Source organism: Hoplias malabaricus, chromosome 4 (genome assembly GCF_029633855.1).
Source record: "Hoplias malabaricus isolate fHopMal1 chromosome 4, fHopMal1.hap1, whole genome shotgun sequence".
Classification (NCBI taxonomy): domain Eukaryota; kingdom Metazoa; phylum Chordata; class Actinopteri; order Characiformes; family Erythrinidae; genus Hoplias; species Hoplias malabaricus.
This window is the reverse complement of record NC_089803.1, coordinates 19,347,165-19,367,924: the sequence shown is the minus strand read 5'-3', so window position 1 is coordinate 19,367,924 and position 20,760 is coordinate 19,347,165. Positions and strand designations below refer to the sequence as shown.

At 41.2% G+C, this 20,760-nt stretch overlaps 1 protein-coding gene across 3 annotated transcripts in view; it reads right to left on the bottom strand.

The window, feature by feature from the left end:
• gfra3 (GDNF family receptor alpha 3) overlaps positions 1-20,760 on the bottom strand; it is a 65,122-nt gene that overhangs the window by 40,405 nt on the left and 3,957 nt on the right. The window contains exons 1-2 of one of the 3 annotated variants that reach the window (XM_066666914.1): positions 2,879-2,934; positions 2,445-2,791 (exon numbers count right to left, since the gene is read on the bottom strand). The exons of 1 other annotated variant lie outside the window; for it this stretch is intronic. In XM_066666914.1, the coding sequence (XP_066523011.1) occupies positions 2,445-2,487 (43 nt within the window). In that variant the 5' untranslated portion in view covers positions 2,488-2,791; positions 2,879-2,934. Of the gene's footprint in view, positions 1-2,444; positions 2,935-20,760 lie in introns of those variants that run through there. One more of the 3 variants, XM_066666913.1, reaches the window with a different exon arrangement.

Here is a 20,760-nt window from a genome sequence, read left to right as displayed (position 1 = left end):
ATAGAAACGCTCCACAATGACCCCCAGAACTAAAATCTCTCCACATCTCCTGTAAAATCACCACTTTGGAGAGACGTGTTTTATTCTGGGACCATGATGATACACCGAGACACTGCCTGAAGGAAGTGAGGCACTCAGTTTGTGATTCAAATGCATACATCTTTTCCACATGAATAAAGTACATTACACCGACACGGCTATTGTATTTCAGTGTAATTACATGTTGGGTAATAAGTGGTCTATTATTCAGATGGAAATGATGTGCGCATTTAAATCAATTAAATCCAGCTCTGTACATTTGTGCAGTGCACGTCCAGAGAATCCAGAACACCAAGAGTAAATAACTAAATAAATATACAAACTCTGCCAGAGAGAGAGAGAGAGACAGAGAAAGAGAGAGAGAGAGAGAGAGAGAGAGAGAAAGAGAAAGAGAGAGAGAGAAAGAAAAAGAGAGAGAAAGAGAAAGAGAAAGAAAGAGAGTTGTACAGTAAATTAAAACGTATACTCAGTGAAGTCTGAAAGAGAAAGAAAGGGGAGGGGGGTCTGTGAAAGAAAAACTTCCAGAGTGAAAGTGAGAGAGAGAGAGAGAGAGAGAGAGAGAGAGAGAGAGAGAGAGAGAGAGAGAGAGAGAGAGAGAGAGAGACTTCAAAAGAATAAAACAGAGGGAGTAAATGAAAGAATGAATGAACTGAAAAAGTGAGAGAAAAGAAAGAGACTTATGCACGAACACAAACACACACACACACACTCACATCATTAACGCAGCTCATAAATAAAGCTGCCGATGAGGCGCGCGCGCTGCAGCGTGTCTGGAAGCGCCGGAGCGCGAGCGACTCCGCGCACGACAAAACACACACACACACACGTCTCGCTGTACTTGTGAGGACTCCCATAGACATCTGTCACTGTGAGGACCATTGTTCACAGGGGAAGCAAGACCCCTAGGACCACTACAAGTGCACGCGCACACTCAAATAGAGCGAGAGAGAGAGGGAAACTGGGAGAAGGAAAAGGTGTGTGAGAGGGAAAGAAAATAAGCAGGAGAAAGAGAGAGAAGGTGTGTGTGTGTGTGAGAGAGGGGTGTCCAATCACACACACTAACTAGAACTATATTGAGTGTGACAGGGGTCTCCTAACACACTGTAATAGGTGAAGGGAATCATATTTCAGATATTTCTGCAGCTTGCCAACTGACAGGGACCACCCCACTGCCACATGAAATCATCCCCATACCTGCTACAGCTTTAAGTGAGTCCAATAATTAACCACGCTCCGGAGAGGCCAGCCCCAGACCCCCTGCTTATAAACATCATTCATAATACACAGTAGGACCAGATGGGTCTGCAGCCTGGCTTTTTTTCTGAAAGACTTCTAGTTAAAAGCCTTCAGGGGGCTTTAAAAAACACATCTTAAGAGCAGTGCATGGCTGCTCTGAGCCGCAACACTAGGATAATCACAGAAATGATGGGGAATAAAACGACAACAGCAGCAGTGGACAGGCCGCTCCAAAAATAGTGGACCTGACTCAGCTGACCGTACGCCTGGTCTGTGTGGCATCTGCAGAACAAGGGTGGAGGAACTTCAAATGACATTTGGCAGATGCTCTCATCCAGTCCTGTCACATATGTAGGCAAATGCTCAGTGATGCTTTCTGGTGGCATGGCTTTCCTGCTGGAGCTGGGTATTGAACCCCGGTCTGCTGGGTCTAAACCAATACAGATGCTGGACTGTGGCTGGAAATCCAACAGTAACCAGATCAAGATCTCTACACTGAAGATCTCCCACTTAGGGCACGAGAAGAGCGGTTCGCCAGGCCTGCAAATCAGGAAGAGGACAGCCGGCGAAAAGACAGAGAAACCAGGAATACGGCTTGCTCAAATTCAGTGGTTCGGGCGTCCACAGCGGCACTGAGAGTGGGGTGATGTGAAACGCTCAGTTCTGGAGAAACTCACAGTGCTGTTCAGAGTGGAGGTGATAGCAACCAGACGTCCACCTCTAAGAGCTATGGAGTGGTTAGGAACAGAGTGTCTGATGCCTGAGACGTTGTTTGGTTGAAGTGGAGGGTTTGGGGAGGTAATTAAATGGTTGCATTTGTGCTGTAGATTTTGCGACTCCAGGTAACAACATTATAATCCATTGTTTTAATAAATAAAATCTCTGAATGGAACTTTGAGAAATTGGTGGAATTGCCCTTTAAGACGCTTGAGGGGCCAAAGACAGAACTGTCTATAAATTTGTTCACCAGGAGTTACAAAAAACTATATTACTACTAATAATCATAATAATAACAACAACAAAAACTTTTAAAATAAGTCCAAATAGATAACAACAAGCCATTGATGGAAATGAATTACTGAGAAACTGGTGGAACCCCAGTTCTGAAGAGGCACCTGAGGCAGACTGCGTGTTTGTGCCCGTACAGAGGCTGTAATAAGGCTGCTTACCCCTGATGAAGACCAGGTTCAGAAGTATTCCTAGAGAGATCATGGTCGAGGCTCCCGGGGCTCGGATGCTGATGCGGAGTTGGAGGAGACTTTAGGACAGCGGTCGACCCCCTGCGCACTGGCTACTACATGCATCCACAACTGGGCTAAGGACAGCTGGACACTGGAAGGGTCCAGGATCCCCACCTCCGCACAGACCCCCAGTCCTCGAAGTCAAACTTGCACGAGTGTCATCCGACGCTTTTCCGTGAGTAGTTAATACAAAGACATCTAATAGAAAATCACCAACAAACTCCCAAACGGTGACTGGAGCTCACAGGAGGCTGCCCGGCGATTTGCACAGAGGGCTGCAGGTGTAAAAAAAAATAAGAGGAATCAAAATCTGAGTTATGAAGATGTGGGAGCGCAAATAACGCGGAGGTGAAGCCGAGTACCGTGTCCTCGTGTCTTGCTCAACTCTCGCTCGTGCGTCTCCGCTCCTGCCGCTGCGCCTCAACTATAACGTGGAGCGTTTTGTTTTCTTCCCCCACCCACAGTCGGACAAGCCACGCCCCCTCGCTCTCCCTGTTGTAGGATTGGCTGATGGCAATTACTCCTCAACCAATAGCGGCTCGAGAACGCTATGCTTGGTCACAAGCCACACCCTTTGCGCGCTCTTATTGGCTAGTTCAGGCAGAGGTGGCTAAAGTAGCCTCAAATAAAAGTAGGCTACTGTTACTTGGGAAGAATAAGAATGACACAAGTAAAAGTAACACCCCCCACCAAAAATAAGTACTTCAGTACTCAGAGCCACTATCGACACGTGACTAAAGTCTCATGACTTAATAGGGAAGATTTAACACTGGATTTTAAAACATTTGTGTGTGCATTTGATGGCTTCCAGCCACAAAAACACTAGTGAGATCATGGATGTTATTGGATGGACCGCCAGAGCTAGGGACTTTTATGCCCCTCTGCCCAGTTCTCCACAAAAGGTGCCCCATGAAGTCGCTGATCTCACTAATATTGAGAATTGTCCACAAACGTTTGGGTGCAAAATGTGTGCCTACATTCACCGGAGGAATGTGTAGCTTCCTAATGGCCTTTCTCAGCTCAGTTAAAGGAACAATAGGTAATATTTTTACCTTAAAATTCCAGCTTGAAAATCATTGTGATGCGTCACTGCATTGTAGTACGGAGAAAAGGACCTCTGTCATTGCTACTCCAGGTTCAGCACTGCAGAAACTGCATTATGTAACTTCTGGAGGAGGGTACGAAACCAACCCCTCCCTCCACTTAATGTAAGGTCAGTGCTGTAAAAGTAAATTATACTCTGCCACTGTACTGTAGCCAGTGCTAGGGGGCTTTATAAAACCTTAGCTGATGCTTGGCATGGGGCATGGTGTTAAAAAAATAAATAAAATAAAAGTACTTTACAGGTACATTAGTGTCACTACAGTTAGAAAAGGGTAAATGTTCCTTTAAAGGTACAACAGCAGTAATAAAGTCCATTTGTGTTCCCTAAAGGTACATTCGATTCTCTTCAACAGAAGGAGAAGTAAATATTTGTAATCTTTCAGTACAGAACTGTGTAAAATAAAGGACATTATAAAAGTCCTGAAGATGAAACGGGGCATAGGAAATGAACACAGTTTAAAATTCATTCATTCATTCATTCATTCATTCATTATCTGTAACCCTTATCCAATTCAGGGTCGCGGTGGGTCCAGAGCCTACCTGGAATCATTGGGCACAAGGCGGGGATACACCCTGGAGGGGGCACCAGTCCTTCACAGGGCAACACACACACACACACACACACACACACACACATTCACTCACACAATCACACCTACGGACACTTTTGAGTCGCCAATCCACCTGCAACGTGTGTTTTTGGACTGTGGGAGGAAACCGGAGCACCCAGAGGAACCCCACGTGGACACGTGAACACACCAACTCCTCACAGACAGTCACCCGGAGCAGGAATCGAACCCACAACCTCCAGGCCCCTGGAGCTGTGTAACTGCGACACTACCTGCTGCGCCACCGAGCCGCCCACAGTTTAAAATGTACAATTATTATAGAATGTTATAGTTATGTTTCCTAAGGAAAGGTACTGAACATGTACCACCACAGTGACAATACTGAGAGTGTAGCTTATGTGTAGCTGCTCTGGAGCTTTTTATTTTATGCTTTTATATGGAAATATTACAAGCTGAATATTTGTGTCAATATTAACTAGTCCTAAGAGGTGTCCACAAACATTTGGACGTATGTAGGCCCTCAGTTGAGTGGTCACTAGGCTATTTGAGTTCATGTTGTGACAAGCCACGCCCACAAAACATTCTAGAATGGAGAAGTATTTAAAAAACATCAAATACCAGCCAATCATAAAGCAGGATTGTTTCTTAGGCCAATCAGAATGCTGGCCTTTGCGTAATGCGTCAGAGTCTCAAGCCCATGTTCATGACCCAGAAGATTATGTGGAGATTTTTAGGGAATCCCAATGGTACTAGCATTTGTCAGGGGGCATAGGGCACCTCTTTGACCTGATTAATTGTTATTATTTACGACTCATGGCCATTTCTTAAGAACTGAGCATTTCAAACCAAACCACTTTCAACAGCAGGGTTCACATTTAATCATTTTACCAATCAGAGGTTTGTGCCAAACTGGGTGAGGGTCACTTTTAGGACACTAAATCGAAAAAGGAAATATAGGAATTGCTCCTTGATAGGAGCAAATGTTTGAGCTGATGTCCACAATGCAAATATAACCATTTTAGTTCTGCCCCAAAACACAGTGAATCCACATGTCTTTCAGCATTATTATAAAGTAATAATAATAATAATAATAATAATAATGGTAAAATGGCTACTAATTGATGATGCAAACCTCTGAAAAATGTCTTTAATACAGGAGGTCCTTGGGTTACGTCAGTCCCGTGTTACAATGTTTTGTGGTTACGACACATCTCCCATTTACTGTATAAAGCCTTAAGTGGTTTTGGGTTGTAAACGTCGTAACGCGAACTTCATGTTTGGTGTGCGTGGCGGAAGAATACACGGTTACGCGGCTCGGGACCGAGGAGGATAGGTGTTAGGATAGGATAAGTGCTTACAGTATGTTATTTACGTACAGTATGTACGTATGTTCCGACTTACACCGAAAATCGGTTTACGACGCGACGTAGGAACGGATCAACGTCGTAAGTCGAGGACCCCCTGTAGTTCTTTGATCCACAGATAGAGGGATCTATGTTGGAAAACTAGTTGAAGTTATTTGAAACTCTAGGACTCTTTGCTGGGAATGTAAGAGCAAAAGACAATACACATTCCTCTAAAAGCTTTGATTTTAAAAGTGATTTAAGTGTCCCCAAACAACGAATCTGATTTGACTCAGCGTAGTAATGCGATGTTTCTATTAAAACACGATTAAACCTTATGAGGAAGGAAAAGTTGCACTGACACAGTAAGTCCATAATTGTTTTTCAATGGCACGACTGCTACATAAAGGCAGATTATGGTGTAATTTGAGCAACACTGGGGAGCCTAAGTTGACTCGACAGAAGAGGGCAAAGTGGGTAACTCAAAAACAATGTGTTTCTCCATTCAGCAAAGCAAAACAAACCTGTCAAATCTGTGCAGGGTCCAAATACGTTTTCTAACAGCGTCGATCAAAAAAATGCTTTTAGCATCCCAAAAAACAGCGAATCAGTCTAGACCCAGAGGAGCAATAAGCCCAAGTTTCCATTAAAACGTGATTGAATGTTATGAGGGAGAAATACTGCTGTGTGGTGGTTCAGTAAGTGATGAGAATTGAAGGCTCAGTGGATTTGGGGGCTCTCCAGGGACCACCCTCTTTTCTGTTGAGGAGCAGAATATTGGCTTGATACTGTGTCACGGTACACAGTCAGCTGTGTGAGCAATGACCTATGTGGCCAACGAGACAAGACAAGCATGAAAATGCTTCTTTTTGCTACTTCAGAAAAACAAAACCTCTGGCTGCAGCATATGGGCCCATAATTATTCATCCTTTCTGAGAAGGAGTGCAGTAGTAATGAGGGTTCACAGTGCATTTGGTTTCTGTTTGTTTACACGGAGCTCTACATGAGGAAAATCCACCTCAGGGACAAGTGTGGAAAGCTGGACTATGGTTGTGGGTTGAAATATTAGAGTCCAAAGTTTAGCTGACAGCAAACAAAAATGATGATCTGGCCTACTTATGGTCCAAAGTCTTAAAGGGAAACTCCACTGATAGCTCGACATTTCTGAACAGTTCAAATATTAACATGTAATAAACGTCGGTCTGTGTGTTTTCACGGAAAAGGTTCTGAGTCATTTTTTAACATGGTCACCATTACGTTTAAAAACTAAGACGACACTGGTCTTTTTGGATTTGGAAATTAGAAATCTGAAGAAACAAACACTACACTGTTCAGCCATGTGGATGTTATCCTTTGTTCGGAGCTAACAAGTAGGGCTTTTACGTTAACACACTAACACAGATATACATTACACTGATTGCCAGAAGGCAACAGTCTGGTCATCTGTGCAAGTGTGAGAGTAAGTGGGTTTATAGTGGGGAGGCGGGGGGTCTACGCTGGTGGGATAATGCAGCCTCCATTCATTCACTAGTGCCATTCCACTAATCAAGGCAAGTGCCATTGTAAGCCTCTCTCCTATGAGGCTTCTGCTCTGGAGCTATTTCTGAGAGTGCCATCTGGCTGTGCATTATGGGCACTGGAGACGCAAACACACACCCAACACCCATCGGATTATACCTCAAATTGTGATTTAGCAACTATTATTTTATTTCCCTCACAGCTTTACTGATGTTGAAATAATAGTGCAATACAGTTTCAAAACTGTAGACGCTTTACAGAACACTGCCAAAGTCTAATTTAACCGAATGAGGAAGTGCCTTGTATTTTGATTGGCGCTCTTTCTTTAATTTCATTTCAGAAGTTACCCAGTGAAACACACACACAACAGGTCTTTCATCTCATAGAAGAACCATTCAACTGGCAAAGAACCATTGGTGTCTTCACGAATTCCTGAAGAACAAGGTTTATTTAATCTCCCTTAACAGTAAGTCTTTGCACAAAGAAAATAAGAAAGACGTTAAATGAGTAATACATACCTTTATATAATTTGACCATGAGAGTGTATTGGATTAGATGGATGGTTGTTTGTATTCTGACAAGCTGCATGTTTGTGGTCACAGCAATGGATAATCAAATAATGTGAAGGGTCCCTCTGCACACCAGAGGCAGTTTCAAGTGTGCAGTACAGCTCCAAATGGAGGGTACACCCTAACCTTAACCATTCATTTCAGACACACAGGCCTCCCACTGGCTAGTCTCTGGTCTGCAGGCATATGTATCTGTGGTGTGGGTGAATTAATCAGCAAAAAGCTTGACACTCTGATAAGGAAATGTGTTTGATGGAAATGTGATTACTAATGGTGATGGTTATGAACACCTACATATCCTCGAACCAGAGGAACACTCACTCACACAGTGATTACGGAAAGGAACGCACCCACACACGGTCTTAAGGTCATCACGGCTAATGCCAAATGTTGGCAAATGGGGTATAAAGTGGAGTTCTATACACTGTCAGGGAAAAACAGGTACATTATTGTTCACTAAAGGTACCAACCACGTAAATATCCCTTTAAATGTATACCCTTGCTTTTAGAATACAGTTGTGTTCCCCAAATATGCATCGTCTTCTCTTCCCTGGAATGAAAATGAATATTTGTAAGCATTTATAATTGTTTTAAACAGAAAAAACAACATAGTCCTGGAGTCGAAATGAGATGCGGAAATCAATGCAACATAAACATCTACATTTAATATAGGATATGGTACCAATTATGTTCCCCAACTTAATTTACTGAAGATGTAGCCTCGAGGGCACCACCACAGTGACAGCTTTTTTTTTTCAGAGAGTGTAGAATACATTTGGGATGAGTTGGAATGCGAATGAACACTTACAACAATGTTCCACCACCGGTAAGACCCCAACCAAATGAATTTCTTTAGCAAATTAGGGGCGAACTCCTTTTGAAAACCTTGACTAAAGAATAAATGAAGGATAGTCCTTGGTCTACAAACAATTAGACATAAAATGTATATACCTTACTTTTCTTACAGTCTCAAACGAACGCTCAGACGGAGAGGTTTTGTGTATGCTAGTGCTCTGCTTTCTCTCCAGACCATCAGAACGTCTTTATTTCTCTCAGGACTCCGAGATCATGATGTACTTTATCAGGCTCACAAGGCCAGCGCTCGACGAGGCCTCTCTCCTGCTGCAATATTCCAGTTACATTTCTTTTGGAGAAAGTCCAGAATGGTGCCACAGGGAGACAACATCTCTGCAAATTTTTACTTCTGGCTCACAGGAGAATAGCAGAACGTCTATGTGTTTTATAAGCACTTTTACAGACAGGCTGTCCATTGCACTGTCATCAATTATTCTCTGAAAAGCAAAGTAGCAAAGGACTAATACAGGCATCCACCACTCAAAGAAAGAAAAAAAGAAAAAGAAAAGATTAAAGGACTGATTATATGCAACATTACGGCCATTCGCCGCAACTTTTTGGACCCTCTTTTACCAACTTTTTATTACTTTTCAACGGAGTGACACTGAATGTTTACAATGGCGATAAATAAAGAGTTCCAGACAGAAGATTTTAAATCAAAGATCAGAAGACACATCTCCACTGTGAAGAGAGAATGACTGCAGTGCTGCTCTCCCTAATGGACCGTGTTCATGTCTCCCAGTCTGCTCTCAGTTTATTGATGCTGTCCTTGTCGACACAAACACTGAATAATAATTAAAAGCAGCAAAAAGGGAGCATTTTTTTGTCATTAATAATGGCTTTAAATACAACTGAACTTCCACCCTCCTCATCACCCCTCTCTCCTTTCTTTCTTCCACTTCTATCTTTCCTGGACTCCATCAAGCAGCGATGCGATTATTATTTTAACCATCTCCGCAGCCTTCACCCTTTTTCCATCTGTTTCAGCAGCTTTCGTTTCATCCCCATCTCTGCCTCACTCACTCTCTCTACCAACCAATGACTCTGCTTTTAACCATCTCCCCATCCCTTACTCTTTTTCCATCTGTTTCAGCAGCTTTCTTTCACCCCCCCACCCCTCTCAGTCCATCATTGTTTTACGATGGCCCTGACCTTTTTCAGAAGCACTCCACTATCAGCCTCTTATCTTGCTTTCGTAGCTCAGCGAAGCGGTCATTCATGAGGTCACTTCATAGAAGTGGACATTAGAGATAATGTACTTCCAGTGACTCAGGTGTCTACGCACACACACATTCACACACATACTGAGGTTTGTTTTAATACCTTGCAAGGACATGGTTCACAGGTCTAAATTTAACATTACTAACACCTGCTGCTGACAATACAAGGGACCTAAAGAGATTTTTACATTCACAGACTTTAGTTTGTATGTTGCTTTATATACATTGTTTTTTCCCCGTTCACCCTGTGCTTCAATGGTCAGGGCCCCCAAAGGACCACCGCAGAGCAGGTATGGTTTGGGTGGTAGATCATTCTCAACGCTGCAGTGACACTGATGTTGTGGTTGTGTTTAATGTGTGTTGGGCTTGTTAGAATGGATCAGAAACAGCAGTGCTGCTAGAGCTTTTGTACCCATCAGTGTCACTGCTGGACTGAGAATAGTCCATCAACCAAAAATATCAACTACCAAAGTAATGACAGCTCTGTGGATGTCCTGACCATTGAGCAACAGATATTTGATAACAGAAGAATTACAAAACGCACAGTCAGTGGACAGTGACGGCAGAAACAAACAGGTTGTAACAATGTTATAGCTGGAGAAAAACCTGTGAAAAACATCTTGGTACATTCATTTACACTGGATATTTTGGTTAACATTTATTAAACATTAAACTACATTTTCACTCTTTTTCCTAAAAGCACTTTACCAACACAGGATCATTTAGGTTAGATGGATTTTTAGTAGATTTCAGGATGTGTACAGCAGTGTGTAAATGCTAATCAAACAGAATATACATGCGCTGGTTTAGAATATCATGAAAACATGAAAAAGTTTATTTATTTCAGGAATTCCGTTGTGAAAACTTGTGAAACTTGTATTTTATACTCATTCATTAAACACAGACTGATATATTTCAAGTGTTTATTTCTTTTAGTTTGATGACTATAACTGACAACTGACAACTAATGAAAACCAAAAATTGTATCTCAGAAAATTACAATATTACTTAAGACCAATGCAAAAAAAGGATTTTTAGGAATGCTAGCCAAAAAGTATTAGCATGTATAGCACTCATTACTTAGTTGGGGCTTCTTTTGCCTGATTTACTGCAGCAATTATTGTATGCAGGTTCCAAGTCCAGTTGGAAATTAAAATCTGCATCTCCATAAAGTTGGTCCGCAGCAGGAAGCATGAAGTGCTCTAAAACTTCCTGGTAGATGGCTGCTTTGACCTTGGACCTCAGAAAAAACAGTGGAGCAACACCAGCAGATGACATGGCACCCCAAACCATCACTGACTGTGGAAACTTTATAACTGGACCTCAAGCAACGTGGATTCTGTTCCTCTCCTCTCTTCCTCCAGACTCTGGGATCTTAATTTCCAAAGGAAATGCAAATTTACTTTCATCAGAGAACATAACTTTGGACCACTCAGCAGCAATGCAGTCCTCTTTGAAAGCGAGACGCTTCTGATGCTGTGTCTTGTTCAAGAGTGGCTCGACACAAGGAACGCGACAGCTGAAACCTGTGTCTTGCATACGTCTGTGCATGGTTCTTGAAGCAGTGACTCCAGTTGCAGTCCAGTCTTTGTGAATCTCCCCCACATTTTTGAATGTTTTTTTTTCCCACAATCCTCTTCATGGTGCAGTTATCCCTATCGCTTGTGCACTTTTTTTCTACCACATCTTTTCCTTCCCTTCGCCTCTCTATTAATGTGCTTGGACACAGAGCTCTGTGAACAGCCAGCCTCTTTAGCAATGACCTTTTGTGTCTTGCCCTGCTTGTTTATGGTGTCAATGGTGGTCTTTTGGACAACTGTCAAGTCAGCAGTCTTCCCCATGATTGTGTAGCCTACAGAACTAGACTGAGAGACCATTTAAAGGTGTTTTGCAGATGTTTTAAGTTAATGAGCTGATTAGAGTGTGGCACTAGGTGTCTTCAATATTCTAATATTCTGAGATGCTGAATTTGGACTTTCCATTAGTTGTCAGTTATAATCATCAAATTAAAAGAAATAAACACTTGAAATATATCAGTCTGTGTGTAATGAATGAGTATAATATACAAGTTTCACTTTTTGAATGGAATTACTGAAATAAAACAACTTTTTCATGATATTCTAATTTTATGACCAGCGCATGTATATTCTGTTTGATTAGTCCTAGCTTAGTCTTTAGTCCTGTGTTTGTTAACTTTAGTTCAGTCTTGTTTGTAAAGTCCTGTTTGTCTGTTTCAGGGTTTTGTGTTTCTTGTTTTAGTTTGTTTGTCTTTCTATTTCCTATCAGTTTTGTTTAGTTTAGTTTATTCTAATTTTATGACCAGCACCTGTACACAAAAAGGTACACAAAAAGACCAGAGCGATACAAAGGTGTATAAACAGACCAAACTAGACAGGTTCAGAAAGGTAATGTCCACCCAAGAAACACTGAAACAAGGGGGCTTAAAGAGCACAGACAAGGAATGCGATTAGATATAAGACAAACCAATTGAACGAGGGTCAAAAAAGGCTAAGTGAATGTAATAATCAATAAAAATAAAAAAGTACTTATATTTTTATAATACCTTTTATATAATATATAATCAGTTAAGTATTTTTAAAAGATACAAAGAAATAGAAACTCCCAACAACCATGCTATGATGAGAAACTTGCACCTTTCAAATTAACAGTACTTCAAGCTTTTATCTTGAAGAAGCAGCTAAGAAATCCACCCCTTTCCTCAAATCTGAAAAAATCCAATCCTTCCACTGTGAGAAGACAATTAGTCTACTACACAAGCTACTTGTGGTTTCAGAACAATGAACTGATCACGGCAGAGCCCATACAACAACAACACCGATCTTTTCTTGGATTGTGAGAGGCAAAAAATGCAACCAACTTCTGAAACGTATACATTTTCAAGGTGTGCAGTGAGGTTGCTGCAGATTTCGTTGATAAAAAGAAGTCAGGTTTTCTGAAGAGAATGGATGCTGTAGAGAATAATCAACACAAAATACTTACTTTTTTCTGTGCAAGTTTTTGCTAATATTGCACTTCATGGTCACTTGTCTCAAAATTGTATAAATAAGGGGTGGGCTCTGGCATTTGCTTACTGTATGTCTTTAAATGTACAAAACAAAATGAGTACACACAGACAGATCTGCGTCAGCACAATCATCCAGCTTTCAGAGCATGCCACAGAGATGTGGACGTCCATAGCAGATGAAAACGTCCGTAGGTGGAAAGATTGTTTTTTAGCTATGACAAGAAACAGAGACACAGAGAGAGAGAGAGAGAGAGAGAGAGAGAGAGAGAGAAAAAGAGAGAGAGAGAGAGACCCCCACTTGCTATCACCACAAATGCACACGCAGGCACACACACACACACACACACACACACACAATTTCTCAATCCCTCTTGTGCTGTATGCTTGTTAGTTCCACTCGAAATGGCAAATGACAAACAATCAGAGGCAGTGGAGCAGTGGCTTACCAGCCCACAGAACCAGCACAAACAAAACAAACAAGGCAATTACTGCAATTCACACTACAGTACACACACACACACACACACACACACACACACACACACACACACACACATCTCCATGTTTAAGCACATACTTGTTCATAATAAAGCAAAATTCCATATCTAAAGAGTATAATGCACTTAAAAGCTCTTTTCCATGAGCTGTAGATAACACACTATAACCTCTTATAATGAGTAAATTCAGCTGTTTTTAGGTGCACTCATTGCTAATTGTGGACACAAATCATCCACTGTACATACACAAGTTGTATAAACTTCACTAAAACAAATTAAATAAAATAAGACACTCTGGAAAAGCTGCACATAAGTTTAAGGTCACCATGTTTAATCACTGAGCTTTGGAGCAGTGGAACTGTGTTGCTGGAGCTAAAGTTCTCATGGTTGTTCCTTTATTTAAAGTAAGTAAGTTGTTCAAAAACAACACAACTCACGCTTGTCTTCTTTACTGTCTTGCTTTCTCTGAATTTTTTATAATATATGGTTAAAGTCACATTCATTCAGACAGGCAGTCTCTTTCAGAGCGCTATAAATGCTACATTAGCACAGCTGCTAACTCCAGCTGGTGTAACTAGGCCTACATAAATATAAAGCAAATAAAAAGTGTGTATAATCTTCATTATCATCTACATGTGTGATTATAGCGCTGACATGAAGAGAAAAGATAGGTATGGCTGTGTAAATGGCAGATTTTTCTTAGTTTTTGTTGTGTGTTTTTGTTTTATCGGTGTTCTGTGAGGCTCTGATAACCTGAGGCTAAAAGGGGAAGTTGGCAGATGTGGTTAGTTTACTGTCTCTGTGACTGCTCATTCTGCCCAGGAGCCAAACACACACACACGCGCACACACTGCGTTTACTTACACAAGAACATCAAACCCATATTTTGTTCCACACACACAGCCATATTGCTCATTAATGCTTTATTGTACACCTACAACTAAATCACCTGTGTAGAGTAAGTTCAGTGTAAACAGTGCTATGGAATAGGAGCAATATGTAGCAAATGTGTTTTGATTTAACACAAATTTTATGATATGAAATGAGCTACTCGGAGAGAGAATGAGAGAGAGAAAAAAAAGGGGTGGGGTGGGGGTTGAGGAAAAACAAACAAACCCCTTTGAGCAACTTTCTAGTACCAATATTGACCAGCACGCTTCAGAAAACACGGACAGCCAACTTGGCCACGGTGACAACAGCACAAAGCTCCATCGACACATGTTATCAGCAAAACTAAATTAGCAACGTCTGTGCACCTGATTGCTAATGTTCATAACATGTAGCAGCTCGCCATAGACACAACACAAGCCCTGCTGTACACAAGCAAACACACAGGCAACAGGAATTTAACAACATGCTTACAGTAATATTCAGAATTATCCAAACACATGTCTACACAACATAGTCATATAAAACACTCATCTACAGTTATATACACAACTTTCTGCTTCATAGTCCATTCTAACAACTCCACGTACCGTATCGTTATGGTATTACTGGTATTGTTAATATGGTAGTGCATCTCTTGCTCTGAATACCTTGTTAGCCCCTTTTCACACTGCTCTTTAGTGGTTGAAAACCCTAGATGACCACCAGAGAGATGTGTTAAATGTTTCCTAGCAGTGTAGTGACACTGATGCTGTGGTGACGTGTTAGTGTGTGTTTCGCTAGCATGAGAGGATCAGGCACAGCAGTGCTCCTGGATTTTTTAAGCACAGTACTACTCAGTCATACACAGTTATATACACAACTACATTTTAATATAGTTATAATATACACAATACAATATATAATTTCTAATAATGTGTGCATCCAGTGATTCTGGAAAGGCTCCGGCCAATTGAGAGTCTGAAATGTATGATGTGGTTACAATTAATTAATGTGCATGTATAGAATTTTGTACATGACTTTGTGTATATGACCATAAATAGATCAGCCATAAGATTACAATACCCCCTATTATTTTTATATTTATTTTCCACTTCATACACAAAACTACACATTTAATAATTTAAAAAACAACTACCTAACTACCCTCTTACACTCATATACACAACTAATAATCTTCATAGCTCCTCGAGCCATCAACGAGAAACTTACATGTTTGAGGGGTGGGGACATTATTTCAAACTGATGCACTACTGATGAACTACTACTACTCTGCCCCTACTCTTAACTTAACTTATCCTTCACTCTTACCTTGTCTTCACCTTAAAATATAATTATTTATTGACCTATTACATGGAGTACAAGCCCCACAACGTGTGTGAAACCTGGCATACACACCCGCAAATACACAGGAACACCGTCCACAGTGCATGTTGAATAAGCAATAAAATATCTTCAAGCAAATAGAAGATAAGTAAATTTACATTTAATATAGAGCACCAGGCTTCATGACAAAAAAAATCAATGCAAGTTAAACAATATGAGATCTCCTGTGTTCTACTGAGGCTGTATTTCCTGACTTCTAGTAAGTGAGTTGTGACATTTATCATAAGACATTATCTACTATTTGATCGCTTGTGTAACAATCTTTGCTTTTGAAACAGACAGCTCCAGATTTGTTCAGTCAGATTCAAACCTGTTGCAAAAGACACAGTACACACACATACACTATCTGTCCAAATGTGTGGACACTTTCTTATTAAACATTTAGTATCAAACCAAGGGTTTTAACAAGTAGTTTGTCCCAATTTGTTGTAGTAATGTATACAATACTGGAACATTCCTGTTAGTGTTTGATTGCACGGGAGGCTTTTACATCTTTACACCCCAAATGTCATGGTATCCAAGTAGAGATTTCCCATTGGTTTGGAGCTACATTGTAATGAAGAAGTGACAGGGAAATCAAATTGCATGTTGATTTCCAATGGGTAGGATCAATGTCTTGAGATAAAAAAATCATTCAAAGCTTCCTTTAGCCTAGATGTACCATTGATGGTAAATAGAAGGTTTGTAGGCTGGTTATAATTAGTCAATTCAGCTAATTTAAAATGCAGTAGTCACAGACTTAGAGGTTCAGCAGCACACACAGCTTGTAGAATCTCCATAGAAAAGCACAGATTGATAGAACGGGAGACTGTGGAACATCTGTACATTATCCAAGAATGGGCTAGAAAAGTATAAAGCCCACAGCATTTGTTATCTTAAATTGTGGGGACATTTTATCAACCCCATTCACTAGCCTATCTCTTACCTTTGGTTTCTATGGCTGAACAGCTGCATCCAAGCCTTACAGCAAGAAAATGTCGGATACAGTGGTGTAAAGCATGCCGCCATTGGACTCTAGAGCAGTGGAGATGTGTTCTCTGGAGTGACAAATCACGCTTCTCCATCTGGCAATCCAATGGATGAGTCTGGGTTTGGCTTTTTCCAGGAGAACATAAAGACTTTGATGAACAAGTTTGGTGTGGAAGAACTTGACTGACCTACACTGAGCCCTGACCACAAACCGATAGAACTTCTTTGGGATGAATTAGAGCAGACACTGTAACACATACATGTTTGTTTTCATGCATTGAGCCTTTACAATAAGCTCCATTTATTTTGTAAAGCCCTTTACCTTATCAGTATAGCAGTATAACTATATCATTATCAGTATCACTATAACCCTACCTTGCCTTAGCTTTAATTTAAAACATGTTTTCACCTTCATTTTTAATGATTCTCTCCCTTATCTCTCTCTCTCTCTCTCTCTCTCTCTCACACACACACACACACACACACACACACACACACACACACGACCTACAACACAGTGGATATATCTGCACCACAGTTGCTGAAGCTTTGGCACGATAGTGTCTTCTTTTATTCCAAATCAGGTTTATTGGCTAATGCTAATGACTGTATTTTCAATCAGTGCACATCAAAATTTAGATGCAGCTCAGGCCGACGCAGGTCCATAACAGAGAAGCCGAGGGGGAACGGCTGAGTGGAAAGTGAGAGAGAAAGAGACGTCTCTGGTGGTTCCAGCTGCAGGAAGCCCCAGAGCTACGTACATAAGCAGCCTGGCACACTCTGCTAGCTGGACACTTAGCTTTTATTGTCGCGCTGAGCAGCTTCAAGCAGGGAACGCTCAGTTTCTATGCGCAGGCAATTAAAATGCTGTGTCGTCCCCCCTCCCCTTCTCCCTGCAGATATCATTTTAGTAGCTCATGAAACAATTAATGAATAACTGGATGGAAGTGTGCATGAGCCTGCCTGTGCTAGAACAATAGAAATGATTGAAATAATTGGGGGCTTAAAACTTACAAAGCTTTTAAATCTATGTTACTAAGGTATAACCAGTAAAGTGAGAAAGAAATCTGAGCTGTGTTTGGACTGGTTCCCAATCTGCAACATGATTATTATTCAAGCTAAAGGGTCAATGACAATAACATGAGTGAAAGGTTTATAATTTAACAAATAAATAACACTACACAAATCTCGGCCTACAATAGAGTTCTAAAAGGGAGCAATTCTGAACTCAGCTTTGGTGTTCCTAGGTCATTGATTTGTACATTAAGCCACATTAAGCTGGGCTTACTAAAGCAATGAGCCCCGGAAGACTGTGTTGTATTTAAGCACTGTTAAGAGGTCGAGTTAAACATAATGTAAACTTAATGTATTAGAAAATATTTAGCCCAATAATTATATATCAATTAATGTGGCTCCCTAACAAACGAGTATATTTCCAAGATATAATGAAATACAGCACACTTCATTTAGATTTAGAGTTTTCTTTTCCAAGCACACACTGAAATGTCAACACCCACAAATTTTGGGCCTGAATGGTCAAATATGGCACTCAGTGGCGCAGCAGGTAGTGTCGCAGTCACACAGCTCCAGGAACCTGGAGGTTTTGGGTTCGAGTCCCGCTCCGGGTGACTGTCTGTGAGGAGTGTGGTGTGTTCTCCCTGTGTCTGTGTGGGTTTCCTCCGGGTGACTGTCTGTGAGGAGTGTGGTGTGTTCTCCCTGTGTCTGCGTGGGTTTCCTCTCACAGTCCAAAAACACATTTTGGTAGGTGGATTGGCGACTCAAAAGTGTGAGTGTGTGTGTTGCCCTGTCAAGGACTGGCGCCCCCTCCAGGGTGTATTCCTGCCTTGCGTCCAATGATTCCAAGTAGGCTCTGGACTCACCGCGACCTGGAACTGGATAAGCAGTTACAGACAATGAATGAATGTTTTGTGCAGTTTATTTTTCAACTGGGGCGTGAACCTGAAATGTTAACGTTTACATATTACAATACATTCTATACAAAAATACAACATAATTTTCCATGTCCATGTCATGGACCACTTAACATTTCACATCATCCTCAATGAAGAGATAAACGTAGTTCACCTCTGCACTAACATTAGCAAACATCCTGAGGTTACTACTAAGACACAGATTCGGGGTCAATCTTCAGCGACCTTCACACAGCGGCTGAACACCACAGGCCCGTGAGTGCAGAGAGTGCATGTGAAGTTGTGTGGGAAAGCGCTGAAAAGTTGGCCGTCGGTGACACGGCTGAAGATATGAGCTTTGACGTGGGACAGATTGTGTGTTCCTACGGTGGGGCCCCAGGGCCAAAAAGGGGGACTGAGATCGTCCTCCTCCTCGGCTGAGGTGGAGCCTGTATGTGTGTGTGGGTGTGTGTATGTATGTATACATATGTGTGTGTGTAGTTCAGGGCTCACAGATGTGCGTATCAGCCAACCCCACGGCAACTGAACTCCTGTCACTATGCAGCTGACTCCTCACAGCAACAGGCCCAGCACTGGGATGATTTTAATACGGAGATGAGAGAAAGGTCATAAATTAATCAGTCAAAGATAGACAGGAGTTGCTGAATGAACAATATGCTTGCTAATATTCAGCACTATTTGGCCATGGCTTAATTATCCTCATGATTGCCTAATTATGAAAGCCTTCATGCTGTTTCTCCATCACTAACATTTCCATTACCGCTACATTATGTATAGTCTACCTGTCCACACCCAGTTCTGACCAGCTAATACGAGTCCAGGGAGTCGATAGCTGGAGCAGTCTGAAGCTGATATGATGCACAGCCCTATAGCCAAGGTCACTACATCAGCCCCACGCTTTAATACGCTTATCAGCAGGTTCGCTGTCTGCGTGTGATTGAGTGTTATGTATTTGGCTTAGTGACCTGCTCTGCATTAAGAGGCGTTGATGTGCATACAGTCCCTCATAAACAAACAGCACCTACACACTATACTCCATCATTTAACATGGACCAAGAATGAGAAAGGTGGAGAAAGAGATAGAGAAAGAGAAGGGCTATGTGAGTACTATAATGCCTTTACAATTATTTGATTAAATCAATTTAACAATAAACATACAAAAAAAAACTTTTTTTCTTGATAATCTAATTTAAAATAAGTACACAACCTCGATAGAGGACATATTTCTGCAGAATTTAACAGACACTTACTGTTAATTTACATAAAAAATGTTAAGTGGTTTTGCGTCGTAAACGTCATAACGTGAACTTCGTGTTTGGTGTGCACAGCGGAAGAATACACTGTTACGCGGCTCAGGACCGAGGAGGACGGCGTCACCCCAGTCGCATTGTAGGATAAGTGCTTACAGTATGTTATTTACGTACAATACGTACGTATGTTCCGACTTGCACCGAAAATCGGTTTACGACACGACGTAGGAATGGATCAACGTCGTAATTCGAGGACCCCCTGTATATGGAACTTCGGATACTGGAAGCCTGTGCTAGCATTTCTCCTGCGGTGTTGCTATCAGTGTGTGAAGAGTGGGAGAAGAGGGTTGCATTGACAATCCAACACAATGGGCAGATCTTTAAATACATTTTATAAGTGGTCAGAAACTTGTAAATAACTCATAAAAGAATAAAGTTACATTACAGCCAAGCACACCATTGTTTTTCTTGAGAAATTCCAAATAAGTTTGATGTGTCACATGACCCTCTCCCCATTGAAAAGAACAAAAGTTGGATCCAAAATGGCTGACTTCAAAATGGCCGCCATGGTCACCACCCATCTTGAAAAGTTTCCCCCCTCCCATATACTAATGTGCCACAAACAGGAAGTTAATATCACCAACCATTCCCATTTTATTAAGGTGTATCCATGTAAATGACCCACCCTGTATAATTTTTTCCCTTCATCCTTAGGTTTTTTTTTTACTGGACAGCGATTGTATCAGCTGTTTCCATTATTTAGCAGTGCTCGCTTATGTATCAATGGGATAAACCCTTTTTTCAACATAAGCAAAGTTTAATAGAAAATACAGCCTAAGAGACAAAAGAAATGCATCAGTGACCTATTTGTTTTTTAACAGCTGGAATCATCTCAGCTTTAAGGGATGTTTACAAATATTTAACATATCGTTCTTTATTGCAAAGGCTCAATTAATAGCTACTAGCTTTCGTTCATTATTAGCCAGATTAGCAGGCTTAATTAAGAGCATGTGGCACCATTATAACTTTTTTTAATTTGCTGTTTTTAGGAGAATTATTGTACTATAAAGTGATTCTGTGGTTCTGCAATAGTTTTAGAGTAATTTCACTTTAGCCTGAC